The sequence below is a fragment of the Pungitius pungitius genome, chromosome 1 (assembly GCF_949316345.1).
Source record: "Pungitius pungitius chromosome 1, fPunPun2.1, whole genome shotgun sequence".
Classification (NCBI taxonomy): domain Eukaryota; kingdom Metazoa; phylum Chordata; class Actinopteri; order Perciformes; family Gasterosteidae; genus Pungitius; species Pungitius pungitius.
The window spans coordinates 33,703,824-33,715,878 of record NC_084900.1 but is presented as its reverse complement, the minus strand read 5'-3'; the positions used below and the strand labels follow the sequence as shown (position 1 = coordinate 33,715,878).

General features: G+C 42.2%; 3 protein-coding genes across 3 annotated transcripts; 1 reads left to right on the top strand and 2 right to left on the bottom strand.

Annotated features, from left to right (window-relative positions):
* Positions 1-155: 155 nt before the first annotated feature.
* ubxn10 (UBX domain protein 10) lies at positions 156-2,660 on the bottom strand. The gene has a single exon (XM_037479656.2). It carries the CDS (start codon positions 1,449-1,451, stop codon positions 783-785), a length of 669 nt encoding a protein of 222 aa, XP_037335553.2. The 5' UTR covers positions 1,452-2,660; the 3' UTR covers positions 156-782.
* Positions 2,661-2,675: 15 nt separating this feature from the next.
* On the bottom strand, positions 2,676-4,756 carry cptp (ceramide-1-phosphate transfer protein). Its single transcript, XM_037480893.2, has 2 exons — positions 4,423-4,756; positions 2,676-4,341 (listed from the first exon to the last, which is right to left on the bottom strand). Exons 1-2 carry the CDS (start codon positions 4,548-4,550, stop codon positions 3,819-3,821), a joined length of 651 nt encoding a protein of 216 aa, XP_037336790.2. The 5' UTR covers positions 4,551-4,756; the 3' UTR covers positions 2,676-3,818.
* Positions 4,757-5,005: 249 nt separating this feature from the next.
* On the top strand, positions 5,006-12,055 carry ints11 (integrator complex subunit 11). Its single transcript, XM_037480771.2, has 17 exons — positions 5,006-5,201; positions 5,468-5,565; positions 5,831-5,904; positions 6,001-6,229; positions 6,339-6,437; positions 6,531-6,565; positions 6,650-6,788; positions 6,903-6,967; positions 7,268-7,457; positions 7,530-7,613; positions 7,691-7,780; positions 8,140-8,302; positions 8,420-8,530; positions 9,027-9,088; positions 9,233-9,375; positions 9,554-9,683; positions 11,755-12,055. Exons 1-17 carry the CDS (start codon positions 5,174-5,176, stop codon positions 11,818-11,820), a joined length of 1,806 nt encoding a protein of 601 aa, XP_037336668.2. The 5' UTR covers positions 5,006-5,173; the 3' UTR covers positions 11,821-12,055.

Sequence of the window (12,055 nt, the reverse complement as noted above, 5' to 3'; positions counted from 1 at the left end):
TGCTGTATCTAAAACGCTGAATCTTGCACTTAACCTTTTAATTAAACAATATTTAATTAAAATGTATTTTTTCAGGTAATGTGGAATGTATTCAAAAGACAGGTAGCTTGTAACTTATCAATTCTCTGCAAATCTTTTCCTTTGCCAGAGTGAGCAGATCGACTTTATATTGTCAAACTTGACTCCTTAAGATCACACAACCTTCATCCATCCAGAAATGATTTTATGGATCCATCCAGTGTGAAAACATCCAAAAGGAGATATTTCTCAAACCAGATTGACCAACATGACCTTTTCACAGCTGTCATTTCTACTCTTAAGAAAAGAAAAAGTGTTACTAAGGAGACATGTCATTGTTTATTTTTTTATTTTGATAATTATGGCTGTTCTTCGGTGGCATGTCATCCCCACAGCTGTCCTGGTTATGGTGCACTTACTACTATATATTGTCCATGCAAGTTACCGTAGCCCAAATAGTTGCTCCGCACAAATCTGCAAAATTAATAATCATTCACAGGATGCATCAGTCAATAATCCTCCATCTAGTTGCTGTACTGTGGCACTGCATCCTAATTAAAATAATGACAATAATGACCTGTTTTGACTGTAATAAAACATGTCATTTGAGATGTCCTCACAGGCCAACTGTGGATATACTGTATAAGGCCACTCAGAATACTGTTATTAGTATTCTGAGCAAAAGTGCAGTAAAACAAGTTACATTAGTGGACATTAGTTACATATGTGAAATCACATGAAACATTTAAGTTCACTCATGCACTTTAGTTCTGTGAGATGCACAACACCGATCTGTTCAAGATGTCACACTGGGCCAAGCTCATGTCCATGTCCGCGAAGGTCCTGCGTGGCACGTCCATGGTCTCAATGGAAGCCCCTCCGTACTGTGCTTCGTACCTGAGCTCTGCGCTGGCTCTCACCGTCAGCAGAGTGTCCGTGGGTTCAAAGTGCTGCTCGAACCTCCTTCCGCATGGTGCTCGGATGGCCAGGAGCAAACTGCCACTTTCTCTGGCCGTAGCCGGTGCCCGGTCACCGGACTTTGGCCCAGCCCTCCCGCCCGCCTCCGAGCCGCTGGTCTGGGTCACGTCCTTGTCCCTCGTGGTCAACCCTGGCCCGGACGTGTTGCTGCCGGGACCGACGTCTGATGGCCCTGCGCCTATACACGGGAGAACCGTGTACTTGTTTAGGGACTGCTGGGGGGCGTCGGCAGCGTGTTGCAGCCTTCGCGGAACCCCGTCCCGGCCCAGCTGGCTGGCCTGCCACATTATGGGCTGGGACTGGGAGCGCAGGGACCTGCCCGGCCTGCGGGACGCGGGACAATCTGGAGACGCAGCTTGCCCACTCTGCGTGGCGTCGCCATCGCCGGAATGCGAAGAGTCGTCAACAGACGGTCTGCTTCGCCCTTTGGACGACTTTGGCCTCCTCAAATGCATCGTGACAGCAACAGGAGAGAGTTCAGAATAGCCCCTGGGTGAGAATTAGCCGTCGTTTCTTGGCTTCAGTCCTTCACAATAAGAGTCGAAGGCAACGATAGCCTGACGTTTAGAGGTCGGCTCACCACACGGAAGAAGTTACGTCGCTGAAGCCAAATTAAAGGTTAAAACGCGGGAAAATCTTGCTTGTTCGCTTTTAGATCCAGCTTATGCTTGAAGTGCCTCTCTTTGAGCCTCCAGCGAAGTTGCTTTGGTTGCCTTGACGACGACTCGTAGTTGTGTCCAAGGAGCCCTCTGCTGTTAGAAGTACGAAACTGCAGCTACAGGTGCAATTCAGTTCAAGGGGGTTCTGGCCCTCCAAAAGCTTCAAAAACATATTCAACGTTGTTTTAAAACCGTCATACTTCATGAATGTTCTTACAACAATGTTTAATAAATAATTAACATGATTATATGAACTCAATTCCAACAAATATGTTGTTGACCCAGGCTAAAACATCTTGCTGAACATACAAAACATGACATTTCATTCATTGTCCGACCGTCCTAGACGTGTGATTTATCTTCACGCTGCTCTGCGAACCGGAGGTGCCATCCGAACAAGATTCCCCAATCCAATAGAGGAGCACAAGTGGCGCAGCTTTGTGTGTGTGTGTGCGTGTGTGTGTGTAGATGTGTGTGCTCTAACTCCTGTTGCTCTTCCCTCTGGCTCACCAAACTCTTCAAGCAAACACGTTATACCGTATAGTGTGTGCATTTTAATAACATAACTGGAACTCAACATTTTACCCAATCATTTCCCGTTTTAGCTAGTTTCAAATTGAGTTAATTGTAAAATCTGTGTCTCATCGGTCCTTGTGAGTGTGAATGAGAAGAGTAATGTCATTACACATTTGTTCCAGAAAGGAAAGTCGGATCGGTTCTTCCTGCGTTGGTAATAGTCTGCTGTTATTAAAAAAAATTCAACTTTGAGTATCTAAACTCCTATTGGAACATCTGGTGTTTTGCTAAAAAACATTCTTATTGATTTGGAAGTTGTTTCTATGATAGTGAGACTCCTTCTTAACACCTTAAATCAATGAAATCTACACATCTCTGTTGGAATGGATATTCTAATTCTGTTACTTCAATTATAAGATATAAGAGAGTCATAAGTAACAGAATGTAGTGACCACTACCTTCACAATTGTGAGCACCAAAATATAAAAACATGACACAAGCAGAGTGGATTTATGTCCTCATTTACTTAAGATGACGTCACCAAATGAATTCTTTTAAACACAAATTCACAATCAACCAATTATATTCAACATTGTACACTGTTTATACATTCGTTTTTCATTAGTCATAATATATGTATAGATCACATTACACTCTTAAGAAACAACACATCAACTCTTGCTCACAGTGTATTTGTGATTTATACATAAAAGAAACAGCATTGGGATCAATTATAGTCGATGTAGCAGCTCAGAGTCCACTGCTAACAGCTGTTGTTGGATTTTTCTTTTTTCTCTCCCAAAGTGTCTTGAGTGTTTGGTTTGGCCATTCAACTAATGGGTTTTTGATAAAGCATCCGCAGTATTGATTACTTCTGTTTCGTAATGTACGTTTTGCTTTTCAATGTTCAAGATAAATATAATGCTGTTGGAACATCAATTATGGATGCAGTTGCTCATTGGTCCTCATGAATATCATTTTTACAACACAATGATAGAGGTCCATGCAATATCATGCATTGTACAGCATCAAATTTATGAGGCTTTATTTGGATGAAATATGGTGGGAGAACTTTAAAAACCTGACTTAATGGTCCTATTACTGCATTATAATAAACATATATTTCTCTAATGCATCAAAACCTGATGGTATGTATTCTAAATTTAGCAGAAATTTTATCAACTATCATTACTATAAATCTAATAATTAAATCTCTCAAAAATCTGTTAAATATCAAGGTGAGAACCCATTTCTTATAAAGTAAAATACTTTTGGGCGGGGGAATGAAAAAAATTGGATCATTTTTCTTTAAGCTATTTTTGGAATACATCATTAATACAACACTCTGTAGCCAGTGAGCTAAAACGTTAGTTCAACTGTTTCCCTTCATCTATTTACATTAAAATAGAATAAATCTGCAACAGATAGCTGAATTTAAAATAAGAATGTCATAAAGATTGCAGATAAACGCGCAACATTTAACGCGTGCGAAAGTTTTACATATAATACAATATAGAAATGCAAAAGTTACGGATTAGTGTTGATAATAGTTTGCTCAATTGATAAAACACGGATAATAAACAACCTGAAGGTTACCAAAACCTAGTAGCTAGATTAAAGTGCCAAATGACATCACTTTTTTGCTTCCTACGGTAAATCCATCAAGTTGTGTCGAGTGTAAAGCTCCTCCGTGATCTGGTACACCTCAGAAATCAGCGGCAGAGCCTCCCCCAGCTTGGCCACGACCTGCTCCGGGGGCCCAACGTTCATCACTTCGAAGAAGGCGGGGCGCCCCGGGATCATGCAGAACGCCATGCCCGCGGCCTTGCGGATCACCCAGGGGTGATGCTGCGACAGGGACTCGCCGTAGGCCTCTGAACACATGACCGACGTCTTGCTGTCCTCGCCGCTGGTGCGCAGGCGCTCCAGGAAGAGCTCCAGCCACCTGAGCGCGCGGTGCAGCCTCAGCAGGGTGCGACAGCCGGACTCCGGGTGGCTGCCCCTCTTGCTCAGGTCCACCAGCTCGTTCTCCAGCTCGTACTTGACCATTGACTGGACGGTGACGTACCGGGACCCGTTCTCGCCCTTCAGGTGGGTCACCAGGATGTTGATCTTGTTGACGGCATCGTTGGAGATGAAGCCAAACACGCTGCCCAGGCTGTTCAAGAGTCTGGGAATGGGATAAACGCCACTGTGTGTTAACCCCGCACACTTGGCTTTTTTTCCAGTATAGTATGTGAAATAAACTTACTTTATAAGACCTCGCCACCCAGCCACGTAGTGTTCGAGATAGATTTCTTTGTTATCCGACAAACACAACTTGTATGTGTCGAGCACCTCCTGTAAGGAGAATTTCTGTTCTTCTTCTGTACCAGCCATTACTGATCTATACGGAAGTACTATCGACAAAAGTCAAATCGGTAACTAGCGGCTACCAGGCAACTGGGAGTTAGTAACAAATGTTGTACAATAGTGTAGTACAAGAGGCAGAATGCATCACCTGCGAGAAAATTCTGAAAAAAGGCAAATGTAAGCTGCTGACTTCATCTCAGTGGGACGACAGGTCGATCCTGTTCTGTCCTGCCTCTACTGCGCAGACTCGAGCCGGAAGAAACCGGAAACGGGCAACTTGCCTCAAAAATAAAAGCAGTTGGACAGATTTGAGCAAGTTTAATACTGTTTCCACAAATGGTAGAGTCAACTTCTGACTTGCAAGTTTTGTGTAAATTAATGTAGATTTTAAACTGTCACAAATACAGTACATGACCTCAACGAGTTCTGTTGTCACGTATGGTTTAAAGAAAGGAGTTTAGTTTGAAAGAGCTTCCCGGAAGGGTATAGCTAGACTCTAGTTAAAAAAAGAAGACGATACTTGAAGTGACCCACATGTATGCCAGTTAGACAATACAAATCTTGGTAAACAAGGTCTATATCACAGTAAGACCAGCCTCCTGGGCTAACGCGGTGTCATTTCTCATCTTCAACTTCAGGGCTGAGATAACATGCCCGAAATAAAAGTAACACCACTGGGTGAGTAATGCTAACGGGAAGCTATCATATGCTATGCTAGTTCCGTCAACAATAAATGTGTCAAGAACTTTGACTAGATGTTATATATTCACTTAATTTTTGGCGCACATAAAGCAGCAATAACATTTTTCGGTAGTGTTGGTCGATAAGACTTTGTAAGTCTGAGCCGTCACTGCCATCAACCGCCGTTAGCTGCCGAAGCTAACTCTTTTAGTTGGGAGGCAGTTTTGAATGCGTTCTCCCATCTGCACTGTTCCCTCTCCAAGGTGCTGGGCAGGATGTCGGCCGCAGCTGCATCCTCGTCTCTATTGGAGGCAAAAACATAATGCTCGATTGTGGGATGCACATGGGATACAATGATGATGTAAGTAAACTTTCTTACATTTCAATTTGGTTGCTTGACCTCCATTTTTCCCGAATAACAGTGGGACAAAAAGAGCACACAATTTTATCCATCATCAGAGCCACACATTCAGTAACACACATTATTTCATGAAATAGCCTAAATAAGCACAACTTGTGGTGCAAAAGTTGAAGCGTGACACAAGAGCTTGAGTGTCCACATTAACGTATGAAAATAAATTACAGTCTAATACCAGTTGAATGTAAATCCGGTATTTTCATTTCAGAGACGTTTCCCTGACTTTTCTTACATAACTCAGAATGGGCGTCTTACTGAGTTTCTGGACTGTGTGATCATCAGGTTTGTTGTATTCACAATGTGTAGTTTAAGTTCTCTCTTGCTAATATAGATAGAATACATTAAACAATGCAGTGCTTTTACCTGTTCCTTTTTCAGCCATTTCCACTTGGACCATTGTGGCGCTCTGCCCTTCATGAGTGAGATGGTGGGCTACGATGGACCCATCTACATGACCCATCCGACCAAGGCCATCTGTCCCATTTTGCTGGAGGACTTTCGGAAGATCACTGTCGACAAAAAGGGAGAAACCAACTTCTTTACCTCGCAGATGATCAAGGACTGCATGAAGAAAGTGGTACCTTTGAACCTGCATCAAACCGTCCAGGTGCAGTGCTCATATCATTTTTGCAGATATTCATCTATCAGTCATTTCTGCACCAGCTGTCTGTCTCTTTGGATGTCAAATCAAGCTGTTTTTGTTGTGCTGCTGGCAGGTGGATGATGAGCTGGAGATCAAGGCGTACTATGCAGGTCATGTCCTGGGTGCTGCCATGGTGCACATCAAAGTGGGATCAGAGTCTGTGGTCTACACTGTGAGTGTAAACAAGTCTGCACTGTCTCAGAGTCCTTATCAGAGAGTGCATTTGACGGACAGGTTCTCAAAACAATGTGTTTTCATTCATCAGGGAGACTACAACATGACACCTGACAGGCATTTAGGGTGAGAATTCCCTTCCTTGTATTTAATGATTAGGCTGAAGTTTATTGCTACGGTCTCTTCAACGTTGTGTTTCTACATTTGCAGTGCAGCATGGATCGACAAGTGCCGTCCAGACCTCCTCATCTCAGAGTCCACATATGCCACCACCATCCGCGACTCAAAGAGATGCAGAGAGAGAGACTTTTTGAAGAAAGTGCATGAAAGCATAGAAAGAGGAGGAAAGGTAATCTTCAGAGTTATTTGAATCCTGTATTTTCGGGTGTTTACTTTCCTTCATATATTGCATCGTTTGGAGAAGTTTCAGACCTTTTACATATTTTATTTTCCTCATCTTCAGGTTCTCATTCCCGTTTTTGCTCTCGGAAGGGCACAAGAACTCTGCATCCTTTTGGAAACGTTTTGGTAAGTTTGTTTTTTTTAAAAAGTGAAATTAACATAGGCTGTCTCATATTACCTTAAAAGTTAAAAGAGGCTTGTGTGTAAATAAATCTATGAATGAGAGCAAATGTGAACGTGAAGATAATCTCAGTGATTCCCGTATGAGTGAAAACACATTATTTTACCAAACTGTTGATGTTCCTATTAATTGAACGTCTGGAGTCAAAAAAATTAACTCAATTAATTTTATTATGCTCAACAGAAAAATGGTTGCATTCTGTATCAACTTTTTTGTAATAAGTTCTGGCTCCTCTCCTCAAACAGGGAGAGAATGAACCTAAAGGCCCCGATCTACTTCTCCACTGGGCTGACGGAGAAAGCCAATCATTATTACAAGCTTTTCATTACATGGACCAACCAGAAGATTCGAAAAACCTTTGTACAGAGAAACATGTTTGAATTTAAGCACATCAAGGCTTTTGATCGTTCCTATGCTGATAACCCTGGACCTATGGTAAGCATGCGTTTTTGGTTTCAGAATGAAAATTCAAATGACTGTGAGCTACAACATTATGTGCACTTTCAGGTGGTGTTTGCCACACCGGGTATGCTGCATGCTGGCCAGTCTTTGCAAATCTTCAAGAAATGGGCTGGTAATGAGAAAAATATGGTGAGTCTCGATAGAAAATTGAAGACGTTTTTATTTTATTTTCACAACTGGGCAACTAGTTCTTCCTTTTTTTTTAGGTAATCATGCCCGGGTATTGTGTACAAGGAACAATCGGTCACAAGATCCTAAATGGGCAGAGGAAACTGGAAATGGAAGGCAGATCAACAGTAAGAGATTTAATTTTCCCCATTATGGCATCAAACTTTATTTTAAGGGTTGCAATTTACTTCAACACTTGGAAACTGGAGGTGCAAAAATGCCTGCAGCGTTATTGTATTTGCGAGATTTAGACAGACGCTAGTTTTCACCTGCTTTCAGTCTGTGACAAGATAATTGTCTCCTGGATTTAGCTTTATATTTAATAAAACTGATATATAAAAGTGAAAGATGTAACTCTCAGCAGTAAAGCCAGTATGTGTATTTCCTAAGAACTCAAACGGCTCCTTTTTTAAAATAACCGTAAAACAAATCCATGCGGAAACCAACTCTGGCTTATTAATGGACCGTCTTTCTGTGCTTCTTCCAGTTGGATGTGAAGCTACAGGTGGAGTACATGTCCTTCAGTGCCCATGCAGACGCCAAGGGCATCATGCAGCTGATTCGCATGGCTGAGCCTCGAAACATGCTGCTGGTACACGGGGAGGCGGTAAAAATGGAGTTCCTCAAGGGCAAGATTGAACAGGAGTTCAGTGAGTGCATCTCCATCCACAGAAACAATGTTCGGCTCATTGCAAGTCATTGGTGGAAGTTTGCGTGCGATGAAGATGGGGTTGTCAGTCCTGTTCATGTTCCTTCTTAAATGGCAGGCATAGATTGCCACATGCCAGCCAACGGAGAGACGGTGGCTGTCACAACGAATCCCAGCGTGCCTGTGGACATCTCACTCAACCTGCTCAAGCGAGAGATGGCTCTCGGAGGTACGTTTTTTTTTTTTAATTCACAACCTAAGGAGTAATGAAATGGCACAAAGTTTTCCTTTCGAGTTTTAGTTTAAGCATTTTGTTTGACTGTTTAATGACTTTAAAAGCAGAGAAAATGAGAAGTCTTACGTTACAAGACAACAACAACAACAACAACAACAACAATGGTTTTCCATTTTCCTACTTGACTTGTCTGAAGGTTCTGATTTTGGTATGATTTTTGTGGCTTAATAAAGTTGCTCGATCTAATCAGCCAAAACCGCTGATCATTCACAACAATTAGGAGTTCTTCTCCCTGAGCTGCAGCCAACTCACAATGCCTAGTAAAGCTGGTTGCCAGATCATCTGCTTTTTTTTTGGATAATATCCCACTGATATCTGTAAAAAAAAAATATGGTTTGGAACAATCTGCGGCCAACAAATCTACACGAAGAATGTATCTGTTTGTTTTCGCGTTCATTTATTTATGTCCCAAATCTTTCTTGTGTTGCAGGGCCGCTTCCTGATCCCAAAAAGCCTCGCACCATGCATGGAACCCTGATCATGAAAGAAAACGTGAGTTCAAATTCGTCTGACTACATTATTCGGTCACCACTCGACTATATCTACATACGTATGCGACCTGCAATATGGCAATGGCTCAGGGACCGCATTCAACAGACGATGATGCAACTTCCCCATGGGTTTCCCTGCACACAGAGTCTGAAGCTGGTGTCCTCGGAGCAGGCCCTGAAGGAGCTGGGCCTCAACGAACATCAGCTCCGCTTCACCTGCCGCGTGCAGCTCCAAGACCCGCACAGCGACTCTGATACACTTAACAGAATCTACACACACCTCAAGAGGTGAGAGTAGCACTGCAGGAGGAGGAGCTTCACCAGGCCTCCTGCAACCACCTTATAATCTGCATTTATTTTTTTATATGCAAATCTGATATACTTCTGGATATGCAGCACAGAATTGGTCATGCTTAAGATATTTAATCTCTTTTAATCATGGATGCTTGTTTTTTCCCTTCTCCAGCGTGTTAAAGGGTTCCACCATACAGCATCTGCCCGACGGTACGGTCATGGTGGAGTCGATTGTCATCAAAGTCTCCTCCTGTGCTGAAGACGCCAACACCAAGGTTTTGCTACTTTCCTGGAGTTATCAGGTAAAAATGTTTTATTAACGTCATCTAAATCGATGATTCTTAACCATAGGGCCAGCGGCCTCCGACACAACAGGTCATCAGAGCGGCTGCTGGGCAGCCTGAAGTCATCCAGACGCACTTTCAGGACGAGTCGGTGAAATTAGACGGCTCATGCCCCGAACCCAAACGTTTGCGTTATTCACACAACAAATAAAGAGCAGTGATGGTGGTTATTTATTTTCATGGTGGATTGCAAAAATTATTATTACGTTCTCTACAGAGACGAGTAAGGGAGATGAGCCACGCCCCCTTCCAGGCGCGCATAAAGCGGGACGCATGGCGAATGAAGCGAAATAACTACAATCCAAAATTCGCTTGGCTTTTGGTGTGAACGAAGCATTGAAGCTGTACAAAGATCCAACGCTCTGGGAAAACCAGTGGATACTTTTAAAAGAAAGAAAAATGGGCTACAAATGCATGAAGAAGTCCGTCATCTCAGCAACTGGTATTGTTAGGGAGTGTTGTTTGTTTGTGCAGGTTTACATACAGATAATTAAAAAAAAATATCCTTGTGATGATCACTTAATCCAAGACCGTGTTAATATTTGAACGGGCCCCGGGCCACTTTGTACTTAAAAAGTTGGGCCCAGAGGTCAAAAAGGTTAGGAACCCCTGATCCAAATGCTTATTATTTTTGGCACCATTAAAAACAAACTTGCATGTCGAATAAAAGAACCTTACCATACGATGAAATATACCCTTATTTTCTATCTTCCACTAATAACTAAATTAGTCCCACAGTCATCCATCTTTTATTTCTCTCAGTGCTAGCTTAGACAAGATATACAAAAGGGGACTTTGACTAGATCCCTGTGGAACTCCTTATGATGCGTTGATGGACTGCTTTACCGATATCCCACCCATGGTCCCAGGCTTTCTAAAAAATGACCGTGTGATCTACAGTTGTGCAGGAAGCGTGCATATCTAGAGGGACAAGAACATAAACGTTAAAGTTAGCACTGATGCATCAATAACAACTCATACGATAGCTATTTTAGTTTTGTGCTCAGCTGTGAACTCGAGACTGAAACTGCTCAAAAAGGCCGCAGGCGATAATTATAGTGTTGGTTGTAAACATGCGTGCTTTAAAGCTGTGCGCCACTTTCCATTTTTAAATCTCTTTCACGAGTCCTTCTTCAATCAGAGGGTTCGGAGGTTGGATCCCGCGTGTCGATGTGTCCATGGGCAAGGCACCTAACCCCAACATGGCTCCTGTAGCTGCGACTAAAGAGTGTGAATGTTGGTAATCTGTCATCGGTGTATGAATGATGTCATGTAGTGTTAAAGCTCTTTGTTAAATGGTCTGTACTTTTCTAGTGTTCCGACCCCTCATTCTGGGGGGGAAAAGGTTGTTAAAGAAGGGAAAACTTGTGTGGGCAGACCGTGTGAGAGTGGGGGGGGGGGGAACTTTGTATTTGCACTGCAGTACCTGCAGTGGTTTCCTGTGCTTTCATCAAAAGAACACAGAATGAATGTGTTACTGTGTTCTGTCTTTTTCACACGTGTTTTCTCCCAATGAAGACTGCCATGTGTGTCAAATGAATCAATTCATTAAATAGATCTACAGAAAATGAAACGCCAACTAATCTGTACCAGTGTTTATTTGTAACATGCACAGTAATAAACATTTGTATGGTAGAGATGAGAAAAATTAAAAATGATCTTTGAAGTTTTGTCAGACAAACAAACAGCAGTCGGAAGATGTCCCCTCAGGCTTTTATATACAGTATTTTATATACAAAACAAGTAATTCCAAATATAATCTGTTGATTTAAATTATAATTTTACCATATATTGTCTTGGGTTGTATTTTGGTAGAATCTCAGGTGCTTTGGGATCTCATTTGAAGGTGTCAACGTGTAAAAGAACATTTGGGAATCCCAATGACTTTCCTCAATATCTGCTATTTTTTGTTGGTTCTCTTTTTATCTCACTGCTGATGCCCATTTCCAAGTATGTTTTTTATTGTTTTAATGTGTTAAAATGAAAATTTGGCTCCTTTTTGACTTACTATTCTGTTTTTCTTCCTCAGGACGAGGACCTGGGCAGCTTCCTTTCAACTCTGCTGAAAAAGGGCCTTCCATCTGGCATCTGCTGAACTATCTTTTGCTTCAAAAACAACAACATTTAAAGGAAAGTTCTCACTAAAAATAATTAATGTACCTCAACTCCTTTTAAACCTGGAAGTGCAGAGGATTCCATACTTTGTACCTGTAAACTTTAAACCGACTGCCTTGTAATGTTGGAATATCTAATGGACCCATTCTTCTTCAAGGGACGTAGGCCACTCTTTCATGGACTTGTTAACTGAAGAGCACAAGCACAAGGAAGTT

Coding starts and splice junctions, on each gene's coding strand:
- ubxn10 (XM_037479656.2), bottom strand. CDS start 1,451: ATGCATTTGAGGAGGCCAAAGTCGTCCAAAGGGCGAAGCAGACCGTCT.
- cptp (XM_037480893.2), bottom strand. CDS start 4,550: ATGGCTGGTACAGAAGAAGAACAGAAATTCTCCTTACAGGAGGTGCTC. Junction 4,342..4,422: donor GGGTGGCGAGGTCTTATAAA/GTAAGTTTATTT, acceptor TCCCATTCCCAG/ACTCTTGAACAGCCTGGGCA.
- ints11 (XM_037480771.2), top strand. CDS start 5,174: ATGCCCGAAATAAAAGTAACACCACTGG. Junction 5,905..6,000: donor CTGGACTGTGTGATCATCAG/GTTTGTTGTATT, acceptor TTCCTTTTTCAG/CCATTTCCACTTGGACCATT. Junction 6,789..6,902: donor GCATAGAAAGAGGAGGAAAG/GTAATCTTCAGA, acceptor CCTCATCTTCAG/GTTCTCATTCCCGTTTTTGC.